The 27,490-nt window shown below is 41.7% G+C and overlaps 1 protein-coding gene across 2 annotated transcripts in view; it reads left to right on the top strand.

Annotated features, from left to right (window-relative positions):
* CUX1 (cut like homeobox 1) overlaps positions 1–27,490 on the top strand; it is a gene marked incomplete at its 5' end in the record, with an annotated part of 362,656 nt that overhangs the window by 105,579 nt on the left and 229,587 nt on the right. For both annotated transcript variants that reach the window (XM_014590579.1, XM_014590578.1), the window contains 1 exon segment: positions 10,135–10,182. In XM_014590579.1, coding sequence (XP_014446065.1) covers positions 10,135–10,182 — 48 coding nt within the window.

Below are 27,490 nucleotides of genomic sequence, written 5' to 3'. Positions count from 1 at the left end.
ACGGTCGACTAGTGGGAGTCCAGCAACATAGCCATTACACTAACTACTGGTCCCTATATAATTTTATATATATCAGTACATATAATACTATTATATATAACATAATGTATATTAACATATAATCTTTATATGTAGATATAGTGTATTTTTTATATTTTTATATATGCGTGTGTGTGTGTATATATATATATAATATTCTTTATATATGTAGATACAGTGGATATTTTCAGTGGCTATTCTTAAAATCACATTCTTCTCTAGTTTTATATATATCAGTACATATAATACTATTATATATAACATAATGTATATTAACATATAATCTTTATATGTAGATATAGTGTATTTTTTATATTTTTATATATGCGTGTGTGTGTGTATATATATATATAATATTCTTTATATATGTAGATACAGTGGATATTTTCAGTGGCTATTCTTAAAATCACATTCTTCTCTAGAACTTTGTTCCATCACGAGTGAGGGCTTTTTAGGTGGCTTCTTACACAATGTGAATCGTGAGAATAGCTGGCATTATAGATGCTGATGGGAACTCGGAACAACTAGCAGATAATCTGCTGAGAGAGAGACCTGAGACCCTGCAGCAGCAGAAGGAACCAGGACCCGGGGGAGGAGGGCTTTGCTGGGAGAACCACAAAGGAGTGGTTAAAGCAGTGCCTGGTTGAGAGAGAAGAGTGGCGAGGAAAGGTGAGTAGAGGGGGAAGAGCTGTGTTCTCAGCTATTTCAAGGCCTTATTGGGAATTCTGAGCTTCACTAGCCAGCTGCCTTTTGAGGATAGACTTGGGCCCAGAGAATGTTTGCTCCATCCACTGCATGCTTCATTTTCTCATGTGTGACACGTTCACCTGAGCAGACCCAGGGATGAGGGAACTGCTTGTTTGGTCTTCTGCTGAGGAAACACGTATAAACCAAGTGAGTGAGAGTGCATTCCATAGGAATCACCTTGAATCTGCTCTAGTTTCTCTCTCTTAAAGTGAATTATTCACCAACTGCTACTAGTAATTACTATACTTGCACCCACCTCAGGACAGCTTTTCACTGAAAATCAGCATTCCCTCACACATGCTTGAAAATTCCTGATGCTATGATAAAGCAGATTCTGACATCAACATCTGTCCCAGTAGGGGTGGGGGTGCCAGGATATTGCAAAGAGGTATCCTAAACTTAGGCAGGAGATTGGACCAGATGACCCTTAGATTTCCAGGTAACTTGATGATGATGGCAATTTTAATTAACTAGTTCATAGATTGTCATTTCAGAGAGGCAGCCCCTCACTCCAGTCTCATAATTCCCTCTTTGTTCTGTGTGATCAGTCAGCTGAAGGCTTAGTGTGTCTCAGAGTGAAATACAGGTTTTTAAAAGCATTTTATATTTCATACATACTCAAGGTAGGGTGAGTAGTACCGTGAACCCCATGTCTCATCATCCATCCATAACAACCATCAACACTCTTGTGTCATTCTATTCTCACCCATTACCTTTTCCTAGTAAATTGGTTTGAAGCAAAAATCATATTTCTTCCATAAATATTTTACTATGTGTCTCTAAAATACAAGGCAGGGCCCTTTAAAAAAAAGTGTAACTACAATACCTATCTGAAATTTAGGCTGCTAAAGCTTAAAAACAAAATGGAACTCAGAACCTATTGTTTTAATTTTATTTCATTTATGGTGTACCATATTTTATCATTTATAGTACCTAGACTTTTATATTTGTTACTACCTTCAATTTCAGAGCAAGGCACAACCTCCCTGGCGTAGCTGGTAGCATGTCAGAATGCAGAGCCAGAAGCCACATGCCAACCATCATTTGAGTCCCTAGCCCAGTCAACCTGGAAACACATCAAACGTGTATACAAGTACCGAGGATCCTGGTGGACTGGAAGAAGGGGATCTCAGTGTGAACAAGCCCTATGGAGGGTGGTTTTCTCTTATGTATTACACACTCTCATTAATTTTTTTAAAGCCGATGTGGATATTGTAACCAGTGACATCAAAACTTAAAAAGCAGTTTTTCTTAGCATAGCATAAAATAATGGTACACAGCCGGTCCTATGGCCTAGTGGTTAAAGGAGCCAGATTCTACATGGCTGACTGCAGTTTGAAACCCAGCCCCAATGGCTTGTTAAACATGTTGGGTGCATGTGTGTGTGCCTCAAATCCTGACAGGATGGAAAAATAGATATGGGATTGTGGCATGACCATACGTTCTTCACCTGCTCCTCTCTCTTTGTCCGTCTCTGAAGAGTGCATGTGCGCTTTAGCAAAAAAAGAAAATGGATCATGGTACATCTCATATTTACTAGTATCAGATTTAATGAACTGTGTTACTTAATGATTTTCTTTGAATGTATCCTGAAACATTGTAACGTCAGAATTGTCTTGCAGTGAGGCCTGAGTACTAAGGAGAAAGCCAAGGGTTAGTAAACTCATTTAGAGATTATATTTTCAGTCCTGGGTGGGTGCATGACTTGCCACCTCCTTGTGCCTAAGCACTGCCTAAGGTTTGCAGTGCAAGTCAGTTTATATTTTGGCTTAGCCACTATTGAGTGTTAAACTTTTCACCCCCCAGATGTAATGAAGTTGTTAATGTCCTCTGAGACCAGGGGGAAAGGGGAGAACTGAATGATACCCTGGGCGGGGGCACACCTGAAACAGAAGATCGCAACTGAACAGATGTAGTCACTGCCTGCCACGCCACAGGCTGGGTCCCAAAGGATTCTTGCTCCCAGCACCAGGGGCAGGGGTCATGATTGACATACCTGTGAGAGTCACAGAGCCAAGGCTTTCAGAGTTGTCCCAGCTCAACTTTCCCCCACCCCCACCCCCACCTGCCCCAGTACTCTTAGAAGACCATGTTTCATCAGAGAAGACAAGACCTCACTCTGAGCTGCCACCATAGGGAATATGGTACCGTCATGACACAGCTATGAGTCTTAAACATAGAGTTCTCCCACAGAAACACATCCAAGTTACTGTGGAGTGAAAATGAGAAGGGCATTATAAAATTTAGCACAACATCCAGACACTCTGGATTATCAGATACTTGTAGAGATCATTTTGTGTCTTCCAAGATGCCTGGGTAGCTCACAGCCTCCTTTTGATAACATATTGAGTCCCTGCTATTCACCTTCAGCAACTTGTTCTTCCAAACACGAGGAGTGTCCTGGGAGCCACTTTCTCCAGACACAGAGGTGGGCATCAGGGTCATCTTAGCCAGTCTACCTCTAGCGCTGTAGCATGTTGCTATGGGATGCATGGCCCAGCACCTTAGGTCAGCCTCCTTACAAATGAGAATTGGGTAAGACCCTAAAGAGAGCAACCTTCCAGAGACCTGGTATCCCATGCAGGCAGAAAGCCATGATTCACCCCACAAGGGCCCAAGTAGTATGCGTTTTGCAACTCCCATTGGCACTTTGTAGGTACAGCTGGATGCACTTTTGTCTCCATTTTGCTTTTAAATCAGAATGATTTTCTCCAGCAATTGTCATTACCTAGAAAATTCTTTAGTAGCATTTTGCTATTCAGTTTTCTGATCTAAAAAGTGTATTGTGAATCAGCAGTTAAGAGAATAATGAAAATCTTTTTCACATGAAAACGTCTGTGTATAAACATTATTTATTACTTGCTATGTACTTAAAGGAAAGAAAGTTGAAATGAGCTATTTTGGCCTTTGCCAACAGACATATGATACTAATAATCTCAAGGACATTGCTTTCAACGTGTTGATATTTGTTGCTTTTTGCTCAATAGATGGCATGGCATGGAAGATCATTGAAATATCTGTAACTGAATTAAGTGTATAACCCTAAATTATGTTTTAAAATATGTATTAATTATCTAATTATCATTCATTCCAGTGTGGTTTATATCAACCTGAACTCCACTTTTTTCTGTTTGCAATTATAAAGTGGGTATGTGGGTTGGTACAAGGACCAGAGGTGGCAGTCTGATTTCTGGTGCCCTCCAGACAGCAAAGGGCACTTTGTTCTAAAAAGACAATGAATCATGGCCCAGCTGTCATGGCACAGCAACAGCACAGGGCTCTGTGGTGCTGGAGGCCTTTCGGGAGGTCAGGTTCGGTTCCTGAGTTGACCTATGCACGACAGGCTTATGTGCACACATGCCTGTGATCCTGGCTGGCTGGGAAGGCTTGAAAGGGGAGAGCAGCATGAGACCCTGTTGAAGGTACCTGTCTTCTCCCTTTCTCTGCAGAAATAAACTTAAGAAACAAAACAATAGATTGTGTGATGTCCTTACTAACCTGCAGTAGAGAATCCCATGGGCAGAATTAAGCATCCTTTTATCTGTTTCCTAATTTAGTACAAAACTGGATAATATTTGCAGGCAATAGAATTGGATAAGGAATTTTTTAAACTGCCAAAATGAAATTATAGTAAGTATGTGTTTGTGGTGACTTGAAATACATAGTTATCTGTTTATGATGTGTGTGAATTTTTCTTCTTCAGCTGTCCTTAAAGAAATACGTGTGCTGTGCGCATGCACGCACACACACACGCACACACACACACACGCACACACACACACACACCTGGCTTTCATATCAAAAGGTTATTTTGGTAGGTCTATATGGGATCATGAATATGCTCAACGAAATGGTTTTTTAAATCCTGTAGGGGAGGGGGCGGTGGTCTGGATCCCACAAGACTAACCACATGATTTGAGTCGCAGACCACCTGGGCTTAAGAAACATGCCAGGTATGTGTACATGTCTGCCTAAAATCCTGAAAGAAGGACAAGATGGAGGAGAAGGATTGCAGTGTGACTATTCCCTGTGGGGGATCCTCTCCCCTCCCTCTCTTTCCTCAGAAGCACATGCACCTGCCTGGGGTGGGGGAGGATAAGTGGGTTGGTTACGAGAAGTTTACTTTATTTGACGACATGATGAGAGGCATCTGCCTTCCTGGAATTTCATAATAGAATATAGAAACGGTTGTTATCTCCTAGACTTCTCAAAGTTGGTGTTCTCATGAGAGATGGGCCCCATGCCAGGTTGGTGAGGTAGGAGTAGCCCAGGGAACCAGCCTGGAAAGAGGCACTGTTTGATGGTCTGAGCTTCAGAACACCTGGCCCTGCACCTGTGCCTGACGCCTTCCTGCACTCCTCCATCAAGCTCTCTCTTTTCCCTGCTGTGCTCTCAAATCCCTTAGCCATGCTCATTGTATGACTTCATCAACTTCACCATTTCCCCCACTGAGTTTGAGCCCTTTATAAGCCTTTTGAGTGATGCACGTTACCCCCTTCTCTGCTCCCCACACCTCACTGCCATGTTGCTTCCTGGGTGGCCACCATCTGTCAACCCTGCCCCCAGACCTGGCCAAGGGGATCGAGTCCATTTTGCAATCTCTGTAGCATGTGCCTTGGAGAGAGCTGGGTGTAAATCCTAATTCTTACAGCTGTGTTTTGTGACCTTGGACAAATTCCCTTTCCCTCCGCAGCCTCAGGTGTCCATGTCTGTTGAATGTCAGGGTCAGTCCCCGTGTTGGAGTCACGTGGAAAGGAAACAACGCAGTGCTCAGCATGAGGTGGCCACTCAGGAAATAGTAATGATGAGCCAAGACCCTCTCTGGACCTTGTCGCCTTCTCCCCCTTCTTTCCCTGGACTGTGGATTTCTCAAGAAGTTTCACACACTATTTTGTTTCCATCTCCCCAAGCTGCTGAAGCTGCTTTCAAAGCTTCAGCATTCAAAGGCACTCATCAGTCACCAATCCAACTCTTCCCTTGGCCCTCACCTCCCTAGCAGCATTTGTTGTGAGTACCTTTCTTGTCCTGAAACTCCGTCCTCTCTTGGCCCTATATTCTTCCCTCCTACCTCTCTCTGAGAGGGGCACACCATCTTTGACCTTCTTTCCCAGGCAAGCACTGGTTTGTGAGTACCTCTTCCAGCTGCCAGCTGCTCTGCATGGTGGTTACTAGCCACGTAGGTCTGTGGCTACCTGGTGTATGGCCAGTCCAATCTGAGATGTGCAGAAATGTAAAGTACACACCAGACTTCAAAGACTTAATACTGGGACCAGCAGATGGCATGCTGGTTGAAGCACTAGATTGCCACATGGCCAACCGTTGTTTGAGTCCTGGACCTGGCGACTTGCTTTCTCACTTTATCTCTGTCTTTCTCTAGTGAATTGAAATATTAATAATAAATAAAATAAATCTTTAAAAAAAGACTTAATACCAAAGCAGAATAGAAAATACCTTGTTAGTAATTTTTTATATTTTAATGTCTCACTTTTCACATCTTGAATTTCACATCTCACTTTTCCGTACATACATGTACACAATAGGGAGTGCGTGTGCACACGTGAGAGAGAGGACGTACCCTGGACAGGATCTCATTACATCACTGTCTCCTCCCTAATCCTCCTTAGGGTCTTAGCTAGATACATACATGCCTGGCATGTTCTTAGGGCAACCTGGGCTGAACTCGTGTCTGGCTTGTGGCTTTCACCCTTTTAGTGCCCTGCATTTTTACCACTGTGCCGTGGTGGCTGGGCCCATGTTTTAATTTAAAAAATAAAATTGACATGGATCTGTTGTTGAGAATGGAGCTGGGTCCTGTGTGCCAGACTTGCCTGCCATGGACTTCTTTACCTCTGTGCTTCCCTTAGCACTCTGCTAGCGAGTGAGAGCACTGGTTACACAGTGACACCTCGTTGCCGAAATGCCTTCCTACCAAGTCAGCCTTTTTGGGAAACAAACAACAAATTGCATCCATCATCTTATCTTTGCAGCGTGTGACAGAAGTCGCTCCCTGCATCTGTCCTGCTTGTTTGTCCTTGAGAAGAGAAGGGTATGGGGCCACCTACCTTAAGAGGCACTTTCTGCCTCCCCCTCTCCTGTCCCATAGGGCCCTTTCCTCTCTTTGCCAGGGAGTCCAGCAACCCCCTCTTCCGGCCCTAAAGCAAACACAGTGAACACTCCTATTTATGCTGCTACAGCCTTACTAGTGGTGACTGCGCTTCTGACAAAGGTGGCTTATTCCTCCTAATTAAGACATGGTCTTATGCCATCGTCCCTATTGGTTCAAACAGTAAGCTGTTTTCTTTCGCTCTATGCTTTTTCATCTTTTCTTTCATTTCCCTTTCAGCATTATATCTGTGCTGTCCTCTGAGGAGAACTGGCTACATGAGATAGTATGTTCAAATTGCCATGCACTTAAGTGGCTTAAAACAACAGGAATTTATTATCTTACAGTGCTGGAAGTCAGGAACCCACAGGGATTTACTGGGCTGAAATCAAGGTGCAGGCATGAGTTGTGTCCCTTTTCGAAGTCCCAAAGGAGACTGTTTCCTGGCCTTCCTCAGCTTCTTCAAGCTACCTATGCCCCTTGGTTCTTGCCTCCCTCCACCCTCTGCTTTTGTCTTTAGGTCTCACTTTCTGACTCTTGACCCTCTGACCTCCCTTTTCTCTGGGCCAGTGCGACCACATCAGGCCCACCTGGATAATCCAGGATAATCTCCCTGACTCGTGATCCCTGGTTTAATCGCCCATGAAGTCCTTTTACTCTGTAGCCTAGCATGTTCTTAGGCTCCGGAGATTAGGACATGGACAATGTTAAGGGGCCATTATCGTGCTTACCTCAGCGAGCCTCATTTATTTAAGAAGAGGTTGGTAAAGACTATTTTCTGTCATTGAACTTAGTATAAAAACAGGAAATCATCCAATGGAGGAACAAGAAGTATTGAACTTTTCCAAGGAAATAATAGTATCATGTTTAGGAATGCATCCTTTAGAAAAATGTAAAATTAAAAGGGAAACTATAACACTTCCCGATCAAATGTTTTTGCAGGGTTATAATATAAGATAATATTGGGTTAATTACATTTGGCAAAAAGCTCATGGTACAGCCCTATCATGTAGATCATTCTGTAATGATGGAATTGGTCCAGATCTGTGTGGTCCAGTGCAATGGCCACCAGCTACATGGCTACTTAGTGTTGGGAGAATAGCTAGTCTCACTAAGGGACTACATTTTAAGCTTTATTTAATGTTAATTACATTTAAGTATAAACAGCCATATGTGACTTGTGGCAACTGCATTGGACAGCACAGGCTAGATTGAAATTTCTTAGCTTGGGGGCCCTCAATAGGCTTTAGGAAGACGCTGAAGAAAAAATGTGCAGTTTTATCCCTGAGAGAAGGGTCAGTAGCTTTTCCCAGCACCTCAGAAGCCTTCATAACCGGAAAAAGTTAAGCTCTTCCACCCCCAGGATAGCCACAAAAACACCTGGGCCTCTGGTCTTACATACTTTGCTGCAGAGGCAGGACTGCAGTGGTCTGATTGCTGTCTGTGAGCAAGCTGAGCTGCAGGAATATAGGATAGAGTTGGGCTTTTGATTTAGGAGCAGAGCTGAAGGAATGCAAAGTGCTGTCAGTCAGTTACCAAAAGAGCCTGTCTTGGAACCAACAGATGGTATAATGGTTATGTCGCTGGACTTCCCCTTAGTCGACCACAGTTCAAGTCCTGGACCTGGTGGCTTTAACCTCAAGCCAGGCACATGTGCGTGCATACCCAATATCCCGAGAGGAAAATGGAGCAGAAGGGATTGTGGTATGGCCATTCCCCTTAGGGGGTGATTTCTTACTTTATGTCTTTCTGTCTCTCTAGTGAGCACATGCACCCTACAGCAAAAATCTCTCACTCTAAAAAAAAACCTGCCTTGTGTGTACATCAGGTGTTGACTAGGGTGGCTCATATGGGGAGTGGGGCAGAAGGGACCCCACTAGAGAGCTCCAGCATCCTAGAGTGGGAGAGGCTTGGGGTCATCTCCCACCTCCTCTGTAGGGCACAAATTATCTCTTCATTCACTTTTACAAAAGACTTGAAAATCTGGGTGCCAGAGAATGCAGCAAAGTCACTCCTGTTACCAACCATTTATGGTATGCCAGGAACTGTGAACCCACAGTAACTACACTTTTATTCCTCTTACCAGGAATGTGTGGTTCCTTAAGCACATCAGGGACAAGGAACTGAGGCTCTCCAGCAGAATTCGACACCTTGGCTATCCTGCTCTGCTTGCCACCTTCTGCATTATGAGCCCCTGAGACTCTCTATGTCCCTGCTCCTCCCAGGAGCTCTGGAGAGAGGACCAGTGGCATCTATACATTTGATGCAGCTGTTCTCAGGATTAGAGACAGAACATACAGACAGGAGTCCTGAGAGCTGAGCGCTTTGACCTCTCTTGGTTTTACCCATAAAAGTTCTGCCTGACTTCATAGATCACATGCCACCTCCTCTGAAACTGCTCCTCATCTTCTTTACCTGGATTTATCTTTCTTGTATTTGCCTATAACACTGGATTTATTTTTTCTGAAATGCTTCTTTCCCATGTTATGATTTGATTGGTGTGTGTCTATCTTTGCCACTACTAATCAGTCTCAATTGGGCATGACATCACAGTCAGCCTTAGACCTTTAAAAATAAAAAAAGAAAATTAAATGCATAAGCCTTATTCAAGACTTACTGAATCGGCTCTGGCACAAAGACCATATTCAGAAAAAACTCTCAGTAAAGAAGTAGTCTTATTCAAGTCTTTTCAAAGTATTAGAAGCACTTTCTCAATACTGCATTTTACATTAAATATTCTGAAGGAGATCATATGTACATACCTCTAGGATGCTCTGAAGTTTTGAAATGGGTATTGGTGGCTTGAAATAACATTTCCAGCTACTATATCAGACATGACTGTATTTCTCATCAATAGTGAACCAAAATAACAGCTAGAATGCAGGATGGTGTCCTAAATCCATTTCAGGTAATAACAACAATCAAACCTATATTGTACTATATTTTATTCTAAGTATATTGTCTTTTTATTCTGACATCAACAAAACTTTAGTCCATAGCACATTCAAAATAAGACACATAACCAGGATTTTGCAGGAATCAAATCTTAAGTTCATTTAAATTTTTGAATGCCAATTGACATTATTCATGTTTTTAGGAGTGAATGAACAGGAGAGGTACTGGGATTACTTTAAAAAAATGATTATCAGCAGTGAGTTCAAAGCAGTTCCTAGGAAGCTTTAACCAATGTTTCCCTTCTCTTTCCTTCACAAATGGCTGGTTCCGGATCTACCCTCTTGCTCCAGGATTTGCGCAAGCAGGTAGCACCACTGCTGAAGAGCTTCCAAGGGGAGGTAAGCTTTCATATTTATTTAAAATCCTGAGCCACCCTTTATGGTTAATTGGTCTTCCTGCTTATTCATATTAAATAAATGCTATTTACAGAGGCAGTTATCTAGATGAGAACCTTCATGGCCGTACCAACCCCACATCATGCAGATCTTTTGCTTTGCAATGTAATTTTCCCTCTGGTTCCTCAATGAGAGCCCTTCCAGAAAGAGAAGCCATATTTGGAAGTAAAACAGTACAATGGATTCAGGGGAGGAGCACCCCATGTGGTTGACACTTCCCACAGCGGACTGGGATTGGGTAGGCCAGCCTTTAGGATCCCACAAAGCTCCTCAAGGAATCACCCTGAGTTAGTCTGGGGCTGTGGCTGCCATGAGACCTCCTGTGGAGGGACAGAGTAGGACAATCTGGTATGTTTATGAGAGACTGTGGGAGTATAGGGGGTTCATGTGATCCAAAGCTTGAAATTCAGAGGATCTGGCAGAAGCCACCAGAAGCAAGTTTGGACTCAGAGTAAGGATATGTTTTCTAATGGGTCCTTCCAGAGAAGGACTGGGCCATTAGTCAGGGGGCACATGTGTGGCCAGTCACCTGGGAAGTCTACCCTAGCTATCTGTGAATGGGAATGGTATCCACAAAGGCGGGGGTCGAAATGCTTGATACCCAAGCTCCTTCCCAAGCCTCCGTGTAGTGAGTCAGTGAATTTTAGAAAAGCAAAAATTGTGTTATTGTTGTGGAATTAGTCATTTTCACCTTTTTAGCTTTTCCTTGTGGAAGAATGGAAGTCATCATGGTACCAGACTGATGAGGAAAGGGAGCAAGGCTTTTTCACAGCCCTGTCTTCTTGTAACTGTCCGAGTCACAGAGGACACAAAGACTATGGGGAGGCAGCAGGATTAGGAGAAGTGTGAGAATGTGTGGCTCTGCTATTCACAGGGACACATGTCTAGGAAGGCTGCATTCTTGGACCCAGAGGCCAGAGTAAGTGGCTGGGGCTGCTACTTAGCAAATTCTCCATTAGACAGGTGATGGCAGAGGAGGAGGGAATATTGGGGTTAGTTAGGAAGACTGTAGCAGGACACTAAGGCATCTTGTAGAGGAATGGCTATTGCTGATTATGAAAATTTTAGGAAGTAGAGCAGATCTTGTTTTCTTTTATTGGTTTATAATATCTTGCCTCATCGATCCTCTCGGGGGGGGGGTTCCAAAATGTTTATGAGAAATGTATATTATGAAAAAGCTATCTGAGACCAGCAGTTAGCGGAATGGCTGTTGCTGTACTCCCACATAGTTGACCACAGTTTGAGTCCCGGACCCGGTGGCTTAAACTCATGCCAGGCATGTGTGCGTGTGTGCCCAAGATCTCAAGAGGAGATCTTGAGATCTGGAGGAAAAGGGATTGCGATGTGGCCATCCCCCCTGGGGGGTGATTTCTCGCTTTCTGTCTCTCTGTCTCTCTCTTTCTGGCGAGCACATACGCCCTATCGCAAAAACAACTCTTAAAAAAAAAAAAAAAAAAGCTATGCTTGGATTTAAAAGTTTTTGCACCAGGACCAGCAGTTGGCGTAATGGCTATGTTGCTGGACTCCCACGTAGTCAACCACAGTTCAAGTCCCAGACCTGGTGGCTTAAACTCATGTTGGTACGTGTGTGTGCATGCCCAAAATCCCGAGAGAAGAATGGAGGAAAAGTGATTGCAGTGTGGCCATCCCCCTAGGGGTGATGTCTCGCTCTGTGCCTCTCTGTCTCTGTCTCTCTGACAAGCGCATGCACCCTATTGCAAAAAAAAAAAAAAAGAATAAAAAACCTCTCCAAAAAAAGTTTTTGCACCAAAATCAACTCGTATTTTAATTCCACTTTTCCAAAAACTTTTTTGTTTAATAGTGGCACATGTGCATACATAAGAAAGAGAGTGGGGCAAGGGGAACCCTTGGCAGGGTATCCAGCCTGTCAGGATCTTGGACACATGTGCATGACTATCACATTTCAGGACCACTGGGACAGTGCTACAGGGTAGCCTAGACATCCATGAACTTTTTTTTTTTTTTTTTTTTTTTTGAGAGATTTTCACTGTAGGGCGCGTGCACTCGCCAGACAGACAGAGAGAGACATAGAGACAGAAAGCAAGAAATCACCCCCCGGGGGGATGGTCACGCCGCAATCCCTTCTCCTCCATTCTCTTCTCGGGATCTTGGGCACGCACGCACACGCGCCCGGCGTGAGATTTAAGCCACCGGGTCTGGGACACGAACCGCGGTCGACTACGTGGGAGTCCAGCAACATAGCCATTACGCTAACTGCTGGTTCCCAGCCTCCATGAACTTTTTGAACTTTCCTCACACTTAGTTTGGTAAGGACAGGAGGATACTCATATTCCAGATCTCTGATGGATTTGAATAGTCCTGTCCTTGGAATTGTATCACCAAACCCTCACTTGATGAGAAAGACCTTATCCCTACCCACGCTTGATTTTATCTGTTCTTTTACCTGCTCAGCAGCTTTTCAGAGACCAGTTGGCTTAGTGTTTCTCTACCTGAAAGAACTCAGTGTACTTTTATATCTGCTTGTTTTTCTTCCTTTCTGAAAAATTTCAAAGCTATGTAAAAGCAGAAAGATAGTATCATTGTCTACCTGTACACCTTTACCCAGATTCACAATCTTTAATATCTTCCACATTTGCTCCTACCCAGTCTTTTGCAAGTTGCAAATAGCATGGTATGTACCCTTGAACACATGTGTGTCCACTAAAATTAAGGAGCCATTAACATTACCGGACATTACCATACCACAGTAACCATAAATATCATATTTTGTAGCATTAATAGTAATTCTAGGTTATATAATTTTTAATCCCAAATCAAATTTTTGTAATTATTCCCAAGATGTTTTTTAAAACTACTCTCCCCCCAAAAAAAATAAATAAAAAAGAGCACAAAAAAATACTTGGGATTCATTAGGGTTCTCATGATGTGTTTGAAGATGAGGTGTGTGTGTGTGTGTGTGTGTGTGTGTGTGTGTGTGTGTGTGTGTGTATCTTTATTCCATTTTAATGTAGAACACCCACTCCATCCCCTCACATTTGTTTTTGGTTTTATTGCATTTTAAAAATTGTTATTTATGTATTTCTTCTAATGGGTAGAGGCACCTCTAACAAGGTCCACATGCCACGATTCACCCCCAGCCCCAGCCAGCTTGGATTTCTAGCATGGGCTCATGGATCAGCATGTAGAGAAAGACCTTGGGGTGCAAACTTAGGACCGTCCCACATGCCTCAGCATCACAGAGCACTGCATTACTGCTGTACTACTGCAACGGCCTTTTTCTTTCCCCCTTTCTCTTCTAAGCCAGTTATCTTACAGAGTTTCCCACATTATCAGTAGGGTAATGAATTTGGTTCTAGATATATTAGATTTGAAATGCCTGAGAGATATCTAGGCTTCCTATTTGCCTATGTTGTGAAGGCTATTTGAAAAGCAAATATTTATGAAGTCTCTGCTAATTGCTGTATTTTACAAATAAATTTTACTGTATGTATTTAAAATATACAGCATGATACATATAGATACTGAAATGGTTACGAGAGAGAGGCAAATGAACACGTTCATCATCTCAGTTATCCTTTGTGTGTGGCAAGAGCAGCTAAAATCTCATTTAGTAGAAATCCAAATATAGTACATACAGTTTTATTAACTATAGTCCTCATGTTGTACTTTAGATCTCTATACATGTTCATTCTGTATGTCTGCCACTTTGTATCCTTTGTATCCTCCTAGCCCCTATATTACTGTATTTATATCAGATAATTAGTGCTTTCTAGTAAGCCAGTTTTAGTAGAAGGGGATAAATCTTACTTGTTTCTGAAGGGTGCAGTTACCTGGCAGAGAATGACTGTTGACGAGACCACACACAAGGATGGGGTTCCTGTGAGCAAGGCCAGAGGGCAGCATGTCCTGGTCCAGGATCCATTCAGCTCAATTGTTTTCAGAGCCACCATCTCTACTCAGAGGCTAGCTCTAGAAGTCTTCAGTGCTTGCTAGGTGGGATTTTATTTATTGGTTCCGTTCTTTGAACTTGTCTCAAAGTATTTCCATTCCTCCTGCAAAAATGTACACTGTGAATGAGAAAATATTCTTTGCCCCAGAATTTGTATAGTTACTTCCTTCCTCAAGTCTCCCCTCAAAAGAAAAAATAAGACAAAACAAAAACAACAAAAGATGTTTTTCACAGAGCAAGAAATTCACATAGGACTTCATGGTTCCTGCAAGAACATATTTTGTAGTGTGTTATGATATTACAGAAAACATTAACGTGGATGAGGTGCCTCTTAGGCCCTTCAGTGGTTCTCAGTTCAAACTCCAGACTCCTTCCTTCCTGTGGTCTGAGAAACCTTGCATAATCTGATAACTGCCGACCTTTTTAAACCCTTCTCCCCACTCACTACCTATCACCTCATATACCAGCTGTTCTGAATTTCTGCCAGGCCTCTGAATGTGTGGAGCTTCTCTACCTGCCTGTAAGCTTCTGCCTGACTGACCTGTTTCCTGAGACATTTCTTCCCTCCTTCCACCTTACCCAGCTCACTACAGCTTGGGTATCCTTTAATCAAAGAGGGAATTCCATCACCCACAATTGATGGGCAGCATTCTCCCTACTGTATACCGTATACCTCTTATGCCCCACACTACTCGTGATAGTGTTCGTCATGTGTCTGAGACCACTGTAACTTTGTCTAGATTCCCCATTAGTCATAAAGTATGGGAAGTGGCCCCCTGTCTTGTCTTGTTCACCTTGTCCTAGCACTGGGCACGGCTTCCGGAATTGAAAAATTGTTGGGCTTTCAAAAAGGTTATTAATAAATGATTGAACATAGAGGTTTCCCCTGGAGGTGGTTTTAAACTATTTTACTTCAATCCTTTTGTTATGACATGTTGCTATTAATAAGGAGAAAGAGATTCCAGAAGACATAGTCAGGAATATTTTAGAAGAAACTAGTATATAACTATATTATCATTGATTGAAAAGTTTTAAATATTGCAATTACAATTACTTAAAATTATTATAACAAAGTCATCAAATTTAACTCATATTGAAAGTGGAATTATTTTTTATGTATTTAGTGCTATCCCTAATTTGTATGTTTCTCAAGCCCAGCCAATTTATGGGTGTGAGAGAAGTAACCTAAATGTTCAATCCAATTACAGCCTATTCTAGTTCAATAATTTAATTTAATAATAATTTAAACAGTCTCTTAGTAAACTAGGAAAACGCTAATAACAGTCTTTTAAATTGCCTCCTCTGCTTCTACTCTTCCTAAGAAAGATTTAATTAGAAAGGTTGAGGGATGAAGAGCTGGCATAGGCAACTTCTTGGTTATAGGGCACCCATAGTACTTAGATCAAATGTTCTCAGGGAAGAAAATACTCTTAAAATATTACCTTGGGTGGGACCAACCTGTGAGATGGTGGTTAAAGTGGATCCCACATGACCAACTAAACAGTTTGAATCCTGGGCCCCAGTGACTTGAAAAACACACTTGGGCACCTGTGTGTGCCTGCCCAAAATCTTGAAAGGAGAGAGAGATGGAGGAGATGGGATTGCCATGTGATCATGCTCCACGGGGCTATCTTCTCACCTCCTTTCTCTCTGGCAAGTATGTACCTTCTAGCAAATTGGGCGGGGGTTGGGGGGGAGTGTTCATATTAGAGGAAAAATAAAAGATTGAAAATCTAGGGCTAAAAAAGTATAACAGAGGGGCCGAACAATGGTGCAGTGGTAAAATGCATTACTCTGCAGACTGACACACATGGGAAGGTTCTCAGTTTGTCCAGAGACTTCCTCGAATACCCTGGGCACATGTATACCTATGATCTGGAGCTAGCTGAAGTCGGGCGTGGGTTGTGGCAACAAGAACCTATTGGAGGTACCTGTCTCTCTTGTTCATGGAAGGAAAATAAACTTTTAAAAAGTTCAGCAGAATAAGTTTACATGGGAGGAAAGAAATAATAAATATAATTAATAATGATAATAAATGTAAGGACAGAAATGAAGAACTGAGAGAAACATCACAAATACTAGTTTTTGTAAAGACTACTAATACTCATCTTACTCATCAAGAAAAATAGTGTTAACAATAAGAATGGGGATAACATTGCTGCTGCAGCAGGGATTAAAATGATGCAAGAGAATATTAAAAGAAGTTTTAGGCATATATATATATATATATATATACACACATACATATATATATTAAAGATTTTTGCTATAGGACATGTGTACTTGCTAGAGAGAGACAGTGAGGGAAGGAAAGTGAGAAATCACCCTTTGTGGGCATATGGCCACGCTGCAGTCCCTTCTCTTCCAGTTTCCTCTTGAGATTTTGGGCACACATTCACGTGCTCATGGCGTATTTTTCAAGTCTGGGGTCCGGGACTCAAGTACTGGAGTTGGCCGTGTGGGATCCATTGCCTTTAGCGTCATGCCACTTGTTGATCTGCTGGTGGCATGTCTTAAAATGAACAAATTTCTAGGATATTATAACTACTAAAATTGATTAAAGAAGTAGAAAACTTGAGTACCCTTGTAACTATGACAGAGCTATTCATACAAGGTCTAGGCAATTTTCTAGAAGAGTTCTATCAATCATTCACAAACAATTAGTTATAATATTTTGCAAACACTCTCAGAAAATACATTTTCTCATTTTATGAAACTAGTATAACCTTGATCAACCAAAACCAAACAAAAAGAGTACAAAAAAAAAGAGAAAAGGAAAGGCTAGCTTATTTATGAATAGATAAGCAGAAGTTCTTAAAAAGGTAATATTAAATTGTATCTGTCAAACTTGGCATATCCCAAGAAGGTTGTTTAGTTTAATATCAGAAACATTTATTAATGTAAGTTTATACTATTAGCATATTAAAGGAGAAAAATCATTTCACTGGTTGTAGGAAAAGAATTTGGTAGAATTCAAATCTATTCATGATAAAAAGTTATCAACAAGCTAGGAATAAAGGGAAACCTCTCTAACCTATTAAAAGTTATTTACCAAAAATCTACGTCAGTCATCAAATCTAGTGCTATTAGCCAGATTCTCTTAAGGTACTGGCATGGCATGAGCATGCCACTCTGCAATGCTGGAGCCACATGGAAGATTGGGGTTTGGATTTTGGTGGACATGAAACATGCTCACCGGGCACATGCATGCACACCTGTGATCTTGGCTGGCTGGAAGACTGGATGGTGGACTGAGGCATGACAAGAGTCCTTTAAGGGTACCTTCCCCCATTAAAAAAAATGTTTTTTAATTTCCACTTAAAACCAGGGACAAGGGTCAATTCCAAAGCACAACAGTTAGGTGCTTTGCCAAGAAAGTCAGATCTCACATGACTGACCAGGAGTTAAAGTCCTGGCCTTGTCAACTTCATGCTGGGTGAGTGTGTATGCACCCAGATCCTGGCAGGATGGAGAATTGGATGAAAAAGGATTATAACATGACCAGATACTCTGCTGAGGGATGCTCATTCTCTCTTTTTCTGCTGTGCACATGTCCATGTGTATGTGCCCTCTGGCATTAAAAAAAAAATCGCAGGAATACCTACTATTGCTATTTTTATTTAACATTATATTGGATGTCTTGGCTAGCATAGAAGACAAGAAAAAGACATGAAGTATAAGTGTTGTAACAGAAGAAATAAAACTGTCATTTTTCAAGTGAGCCTCAATTATTTACCAGGTTGCTAGATACAAAATCAATATACAAAAGTAATTGCATATCTCTACATCAGCAGCAAACCAGAAATGTAATTTTTAAAAGGCGATCATAGGACATAGCAACAATGAAAAAGGATACCTAGAAATGAATGACAATAACTATCAAATCTTTTTGGAAAAAATATAACATGTATATTGAAGGATATTAAAGAAAATTTAAATGGAGGGTGATAAGATTTTAAAGGCTAGAAATCCACACTATTAAAGAGGCCCATTTTCTCCAAATGCACCATAAAATCGGTCAGTATAGTTCCAATAAAAATCTCAGCAGTATTTTTTTATGAAATATAAAAAACCAATTCCAGAATTTACATATATGTATAAACAAATGGTCAATAATAGCAAAATAATATTGAATATGAACAAAATGAAGGATTTGCCCTATCAAATTACAAAAACTGTGGTAATGGGCACAGAGGTAAATACACTGGTGAAACATAATATGCCAGAAATTGACCCAGCCTTTCATATATGGAAGGTAAATATAAAAACAGGCCAGTGAGAAAGCGGGGGGGAGGCTCTTTTCACTACATGGTTCTCCGATAGTTGGTTAATCTATATGGAATTAAATGAAATTGAATCCCAACCTCACACCATAAGCAAACACAAGTTATATGTGATGACTTAAAGCTTTACATCTTTTAGAAACAAATACAGAATATAACTTCAGATTGAGTAGGAGTTCTTAAACAGGAAACCGTATAGGAAGAGATTCTTACAGTCAGCCAAACTGAAGTTTTAAATTGAGAGTCCCCCACTCAAACCTGTAATAGCCTTCAAAATTGAAAAGAAAAGTCCAGAACACTGCTAATAACTTAGTTATACCATTGTTTGAACTAGGAACAAGTTCCATTTTTCTCAAGACAATATTCATCTTCTCTTGGAAACTTTTTATCATGAAGATTGAGACTCTAATTAATGAGTGTCTATCATGATAAAGATTAAAATATCAGGGCCAGCAAATGGCCTAGCAGTTACATCGCTAGACTCCCATATGACCAACAATAATTCAAGTCCCGGACCCAGTCGCTGGGTGCATGTGAGTGTGTGCCCAGGAGGAGAATAGAGAAGAAGGGATTGCAGCATGGCTATCCCCCCAAGGGATGATTTCTTACTTTCCCCCTCACTGTCTCTGTCTCTGGTGAGCACAGGCACCCTAGGGCAAAAACCTCCCTTTTTTTTTTTTTTTTTAAAGAGGTTTTTGTTATAGGCCGAGTGGCCCACCCAGAGAGAGGCAGAGAGACAGAAAGTGAGAAATCACCCCCCAGGGGCGATGGCCATGCTGCAATCCCTTCTCCTCTCGGGATCTTGGGCACACACGCGCCCATTATGAGTTTTAAGCCACCGGGTCCGGGACGCGGAAATACCTATGGTGTGAATAATGCCCTCTAAGGTTACAGTCACATGTAGGGCACCCTTGGACACCAGCTACATGCCCATAATTAACAAGAAGATTAACATTCACAGAGTCACTGATGACATGGTGGTTAACATGGCTGGATCCACATGGCCAGCTCCATGGTCCAAGTCTTATACCTGGTGACTTCAAAAACACGCCAGGCATATGTACATGTGTGCCCAAAATCTTGAGAGGAGATGGGATTGTAGTGTGACCATCCCCCCAAGGGGACCTTCTCACTTTCTGTTTCTCTCTTGCTCTTATCTCTGTCTCTCTGGTGAGCACACATGCTCTATAGCAAATTTTTAAAAAGTTAATATTCCCCAAATATTAAACAAAAACTCTTACATATCAATAAGAAAAAAAAATATCAATCCTCCCAGTAAGAAAATGATCAAAAGTCATAAATATCATTCTCAGAAGAAAAAAATCAGTAGTCAATACATAATATAAAAAGATGTCAAGCTTGATAATAATTAATCACATGCAGATTACCTATACCTACCAGATAGATCACAATTTAAAAGTCAAGATAGAAGTGTATATTAGTTTAACCTTTTTTTTTAATTTTATTATCATCATAATCTTCTTTCTATTACACTAGATTACATATAACTTTACATTGACTTCCATTGCTTTTTCAAAAGGGAATGCCATGCATGTCAGTCAATACAGAGATATCAATCTCCCCGCTTTATCATTCAATATAACCTTTTGAAATCCAGTTTGGCTTCAGGTAATAAAGCAGCCACATACACTTTAACCTAGCAGTCCCACTCCTAAGTATACACTATAAATAAACTTATTTGCCCCAGAAAAGAAACTCAAGAATGTTGAAAATAGTAAACAAGTGGGAACCAGCAGTTAGCGTAATGGCTATGTCGCTGGACTCCCACGTAGTCTACCGCGGTTCGCGTCTCGGACCCGGTGGCTTACATCTCACGCCGGGCGCGTGTGCGTGTGTGCCCAAGATCCCGAGAGGAGAATGGAGGAGAAGGGATTGCGGCGTGACCATCCCTCCTGGGGGGTGATTTCTCGCTTTCTGTCTCTATGTCTCTCTCTCTGTCTGGCGAGCGCACGCGCCCTATAGCGAAAACCTCTCCAAAAAAAAAAAATAGTAAACAAGTGAAAACAATCCAGATACTCATCATAGTAGAAAGAAGGCTATAACTTCTTGGTATAATCCCAATAACAAAAGATTAACAAGAGAAGAACGCCCAAACTTATTTAGAAAAAGTTTTATACAACATGGGAACTTTCAAAAATAAATGTCAAATTATTTCTATGATAGAATACAGTGTAGTAGTGACAGGTGAGTGAAATCCAAGGATGTGCAAAATTTAGCTGATGTTATTTAGGAAAACATAAATAATAGAAACCATAAATAAAAGTAAGAAATATCAGGACCAGCAATTGGCATAATGGTGATGTCACTGGACTCCCATGTGACCAACCATGGTTTGAGTCCCAGACCCGGTGGCTGAAACTCATGCTGGGCACATGTGTTTATATGCCCAAGATCCCGAGAGGAGAATGGAGGAGAAGGGATTGCGGTGTGGCCATACCCCCTGGGGGGTGATCTTTCTGGTGAGGCGCATGTGCCCTATAGCAAACCCCCCCCCCCAAAAAAAAGGTAAGAAATGGTAATAAACAGGCGATTTAGAATAGATGTTTTCATAATGGGGCACAAAGGACGTTTCAAAATCTTAGAAATAGTCTCATAGATGTTCATTTTGCTATTTTTACTTTATTGTTAATGTGAAATATTTCTTTTAAAAGTAAGTAATCATGGGGCCAGCAGGTAGCATGGTGGTTAAGACACCGGACTCCTACATGGCTGTCCACAGTAGCTTAAAAATCATGCTGAGCACGTGTGCATGCATGCCCAAAATCCTGGGAGGAGAGTTGAGGAGAAGGGATTGGCCATCCCTGAGGGGTGATTTCTCACTTTACCTCTCATTGTCTCTCTGTCTCTGTCTTTCTGGTCAACACACTTGCCCTATGGCAAAAACCTAAATAATAATAATAATTATGATGTTTACAAGGCAGTAGCTACATAATTTATTCTTGCATGTCAGAGATGGAATATTATGTTCTCCTTTTACTGTGTATTTTATATGTAATCAGTTTTAATCTTTCAGGGCTACGGATGCTTTATGTGAGGCCATGTACATAGGCAGGTGGAGAGAGACAGCACATTTGTGATAATGTTCAGAGGGGGACCCATAAGACTCTTGACAGATAACCCTGTAACAAAAGACAGATTCTTTTTTCTTTTTAGAGAGAGGTTTTTCGTTTTGTTTTGTTTTTGTTTGTTTGTTTTTGCTATATGGCGTGTGCACTCATTAGAGAGACAGAGAGAGAGAAATCACCCCCTAGAGGGGATGGCCATGCTGCAGTCCCTTTTCTTCCATTTGCCCAGCATGAGTTTTTTTTTTTGTTTGTTTGTTTTTTGTTTTTTGTTTTGAGAGGTTTTTGCTATAGGGTGCATGTGCTCACCAGAAAGACAGAGAGATAGAAAGCGAGAAATCACCCCCCAGGGGGGATGGCCACACCACAATCCCTTCTCCTCCATTCTCCTCTCGGGATCTTGGGCACACACGCACACGCACCTGGCGTGAGTTTAAGCCACCGGGTCTGGGACACGAACCGTGGTCGACTACATAGGAGTCCAGCGACATAGCCATTACGCAAACTACTGGTCCCTCACAGCATGAGTTTTAAACCACCGGGTCTGAGACTCGAACCACAGTTGACTACATGGAAGTCCAATGATGTAAACCTTATGCAACCTACTTGTCCTCAAAAGACAGATTAACAAGAAAAATTATACAAATTTATTTAATAAAAGTTGTACATGACACAGAAGCCTTCAGATAGAAGACCAAAAGAAATGGGGAAGCTGTATTTTTATGGGCTATTTGTAAAAGTGTGATTGGAGGACAAAGGGGTGTTATGGTCTGTTGGTTATAAACTGAGTAAAATGAGCAAGCTCTGTTTTTTGTTGTTGTTGTTTTTCCCTCTGTCCCTATGTAACATTACTTTCCTCTGGATGTAGCAAATGGCACCTGTCACATGACGCTCTGTAGGGGTATAGGGGGAGAAAAGATCCTGCTTCTGCGGGTTTTTTTAAATACCAACGTGTCTTATTTGGGGGTAGCATGTCCTGAATCCCAGCTGACACTTAGCAAGTCTAGGCGTAGTGCTACATGCTTTTCGTGCACCTATTTACCCAGTCTTCACAACACCAAAAAGTAGCTGCTGCTTTTATCCTTCTCGCATCAGCTCTGCAAAGCTGTTTCCATCTTTGGCTTTTTTCTTTCTCTGAGGGAAGAAGTGCCTCTTCCTCAGGTCCCAGTTCCTCTGCATGTGCTCTGGGATCTTCTAGTTCCTACTCCCAAAGGAACCATTGTGCTTCAGTTATTCCCTCTCCTGGATCCTCTGCTAGTTCCTGTACTGTTCTCTTCAGCATTCCTACAAGCTTTAGTATGTTTCATCTTAAGAGTGAGACAGAGAACTGACGTCGTCTGCCAACCGTCTTAGCCAAGCTTTATCAAAGAACCATCTTTACTCTCTGTTATAATTCCAGTTTTCTTCAACCCACTCCAGTCCAGGATCCACTGCACTCTCTTGTGACCCTTTTAGATCTCACCTCTTACCTCAGCAGCATTTAATCACCCAACAACTCCGTTCATGATATATGTTCTTCTCTTGATATCCTGTGATAGTGTGCCTGTGCGGTTTCCTTTCACTTTTCTATTGATTTTTAATCTCCTTGGACAATTCTTTTCAATCAGATCTCTGAATAATGGCATTTTTTGCTATAGAATCTCTTAGTACTCTATGCTGAACATGCAATTTTTACTCTCTAACCTGATCTTTTTGAATTCCATTTTCATATGCAATTGCCCATATGGTATTACCTCTTAGATAATCCAAAGGAAAGAACTCTTAACCCATAACCACTCCCCTTACTCCAGCGTCCACACCTGCTGAAATTTCCTTCTTCCTTTCCCTTCCTGGGAAGTCGTTCCATAGCCTACCTCATTGCCTAATCTCGAAATGTAAGACATATTCACTGCTCCCTTATATCTTCTCTTATATCCCTCACTGTCTTTTCTATCTGCTTCAAAATGGATCTCAGAGCTGCCCAGTCCTTTTGTCCCTGCCAGCCATACCCTGTGTAAAACCACTACAGTTTGTCACAAGAGCTCCTCATGATGGCTTCCTAACTGGTCCTTGTTTCATCCCTTCCCCACCCGACCCCTTCTTTTTCTCTATGCAGTAGCCAGAGTTAGGTCATTCAGTTCCTTGCTTATAACCTTCCAGTGGCTCCCTAATGCCTAAAGGCAAACACAGAACCCTGACCAAGACCTTCAGAGTACCCTGTCCTGGCCACTGTCCTCAGGCCAGGTTCTCTGATGAACTTTCTGCATCTGCCTGCCCATCGTTCCCAGACCCCTACCCAGCCTTTGCCTACTCTAGGAGGCCGTGTCTGATTACCTATCTAAATTAAGGTCCTCCTGGACCCTCTGCTATTTATTATCTGATAGTACCTATTTAGAATACTTATCTCAATGTGTTTGTTTATCTGTCCCTCCATGTCCCTCTCAAGATTTTCTCTGTCTATATTGGCTTCCTCTGTAAACCCTGTACCTAACAAAGTGCCTGGCCATACTGAGCCCTCAGTAAATGTTCACTGGCTGGGCGAATGGGTGAATGGAAGCATCATCTTCATTTACAGATAAAACAACAGCCTAAGAGAAGATAAGTAAATTTTCCTAAGTCACACAGGAAATAATGAGCTAATAAGAGATCTTGCGTCTATACAGCACTGTAGCCTACATTCTGTAAGGTTGGTGCTCTCTAATACTGCACAGGTGGGTGGCATGAGTGGGGTCCTCAGCCCCTCTGTCATTTCAGCCAACCTTCCCAGCCTTTGATAAGGAAATCAGTGTACTTTTGTCAAGTGCTTTGCAAACACTGCTTCAAGATCCATTCCCCTTCAAACAGCTCCTCTATATAAATATTGTGGTTCCATGCTTTGTCCCTTGTCCACGGAAATATTTGTAACTGTGTCCATATACTTTGCTACAGCCCTGATCTACACCACTGGAGAGAGTTGGGCCCAGGTTAATTGTGCACTGTGATTTCATCACAGTATCACCTGCTGACATGGCCCACATGAGGGACCAAGGAATGATCTGGAACTTCCCTTCACATCGAAGGTCTGCCTGACTCAGAGCACACCAGCAGTGTTCAGAGCTGTGGTCAGGCCATGCTCTCTGAATCTGGGTTTTTACTTTCTGATATTCATTCATTCAGTAAAGCGTTTTTTGAAAGCCTAATACTTCCAACTAGAGGCCATATAGGAGCCAAGGACATAATAGTGAATGTAACTGAGAAGGTCTCTGCTATTCTCAGAGAAGTAGATATAAATACAAAGTCGTGTTGGATAGTTACAAGCATTAGGAAGGAGATACACTAGGGTCACAGGGTAGAGTGAGAAGAGAGGGTGTCTTCAGACAGGAAGGCCTCCTGAGGAGGGCACATCTGAGGGACCACCTGAGTGGTGAGTGGAACCAGCCCTGCTCTGGAGCATCGGGCAGAAAAAAGCAAGTACCTAGGCAGCAAGCAAGGCTGGAGAAGTCTACAGGGCTGGGTCATGCCGGGCCGTGCAGGCTGTGATGGGAAGCTTCTTTGAAAGAGTTGAGTCCAAAGGAGAAAGAAGTTCGAGTCCAGTGGGAAACGAAGACCCTGTGTGTACTTGCAGGGTGATTTGATAGCGTTTCATCAAGTGATAGAGGAAATGGAGAATGTCAGGGAAATAGCCTATGATTAGTTAAAAGTGACTGAGTTTCTAGTATGTCCTGCCACCCATATATGCTGAGCTGTAACATGTTTTAGTGCTCAGATCCAAAGGCCATTTCTAAATAAAGCTGGGGCATCCATGTTATTTACTCCAAACAGCATTTCACAGGGAGTTGGAGGACCTGGGAGCCCATCCAGGTGCTCTTGTCCACCATGTCTGTGACCTTGGGCAACCCCCTGGGCCTCTTTCTGCCTAACCTTGCTCATCTGTAGAATGAGTAGATGAACAAGTCTGCAAGTCACTGAAATTCTGTGTCTCAGTGGATATGAGTTAATCATCATGGGAACAAAAGGGGGCATTTTCCAGCAACTTAGAGCTATTCAAAATCCAGATGAGTGGCCAATCTAAGGTAATGAGTTTCCCATTATTGCTAGTGTTTAAACAAGGGCCAGACAACCACCTGCTAGGGATGTTGTCAGTTCTCATTCATTCTTCAATACCCACCCTAAATGCCAAATCCAAGTCCTCCCAAAATACTCCAGCCAGACACACACTTCCCCTTCTGATCCCAGATAGGTCTGCATTTGTTTTTCTTTTGTAATTATGAGCCTGAAGAGATTTAGAATGCCTTTATATTATATTTAATGGAATAAAAATAACATACCCTATACTATGCCTTATGTCTCTAAAATCTAGAAAATAGGAACTCTGTCTGTGTGTGTGTGTGTTGCACATACTTATGTCCCTATCGTGCCTGTTTCTAACAAGTACTGCCTTAAATATCGTGGCCAAGATATGTTAAAGAAGGTTGGGCCAGATCAGTAGTTCCCCAAGCTGGTGCTCAGACCCGTGCTGCACTGGCTGTGTGAGAATCTCCCACCTGTTTCCAGAAGTGCAACTTGCCAGCCTTCCCCCAAGATTCTAATCTGTCAGGCCTGGGGTGGGACCCAAGTATCTGTCATTTACAAAGTTCACATCTGATTCTGCTAGTTGTAGAAATCCCTGGACTAGGTTCTTTCGAAGGAATCTTCCTACAGATAAAATTCTGTAACTCTGTGCCCACTAATGGGCCTTAGAATGGTGTATAAGGGCTCCAGGACTGGGCTTTCAAACGTATTTCTAGGCATCAAAGCCCTGAGCTTCTTCTCTGTCCAAAAGGTTCTATTTGTAAACTGAACATACCTTTTGGTTTCCTGCCTCTGATCATTTCCTGAAGCCACCACCTGTTACAATTTTTTATTTTTCCCCTCCTGTAAAAATCATGGCCATCCTTTGAGACTGAACTGAAAGTCTACCTCCTCTGTTCATTTTCTAGACCATCTTAGCCTGTTTTTAACTTTTTCCTCTTTTTTCAGCTTTGTCATAGTGTAATTGACAATTGTATTTATTTACGATATACAGTATAATGTTTTGATATGTGTAAGCATTATGAAATGATTCCCACAACCAGGCTAATTAATATATCAATTACCTCGCATAGTTACCTTTTGTGTATGTGATTAGACCACTTAAGAGCTACTTTCTTAGCAGATTTCAGGTATACAGTACATCCCCTATGCCTAACACAGCGCTTGGCCTTAGTCGATCCCCCACACTTACTCATCTCACATAACTAAAACTTTGTATTCTTTGACCAGCATCTCTCCGTCCCCCCTCCTACCTGTAGCCCCTGGCAACCACCATTCCATTCTTTGCCTCTATGAGTTGAACTTTTTAAATTTTCTCATATAAGTGAGATCATGTATTAATTGTCTCTCTGTGCCTAGGTTATTTCACTTAGCATAATATCCTCCAAGTTCATCCATACTGTTATAATGATAGGATCTCCTCCTTTTTTAAGCCTAATATTCCATTGCATGCATATACCACATTTTCTGTAACTATTATATGGCATTGGACATTTGTTTCCATGTCTTGGTTAACGTGAATAATGCTGCAGTGAACGTGGGAATGCAGATACCTCTTCAACATATTGATTTCAGTTTCTTTGGGCATATGCATAGAAGTGGGACTGCTGGGTCTTATGATACTTCTATTTTTTAATTTTATGAGGAACCCCCATACTGTTTTCCATAATGGCTGACCTAATTTACATTCCCACCAGCAAAGTACAAGAGTTCCCATTTCTCTACATCCTCACTAGCTCTTGTTATTTGTCTTTTTAATAATAACCATTTCTGATAGTTAATGATGTTGAACATCTTTTGGTATACTTATTGGCCATTTGTATATTGTTTGAGGAATTCTATTCTATTCAGGTCTCTTGCTCGTTTTTTAATCAGGTTACCTGTTTTCTTGTTATGAGTTAGCTTTTTCCATCTTTTCTGGCCTT

This window comes from Tupaia chinensis, unplaced genomic scaffold (genome assembly GCF_000334495.1).
Source record: "Tupaia chinensis unplaced genomic scaffold, TupChi_1.0 Scaffold000465_1, whole genome shotgun sequence".
NCBI classification, from domain to species: Eukaryota; Metazoa; Chordata; class Mammalia; order Scandentia; family Tupaiidae; genus Tupaia; species Tupaia belangeri.
Note: the sequence above shows the minus strand (reverse complement) of the source record. Positions and strands in the feature narration are given on the sequence as shown.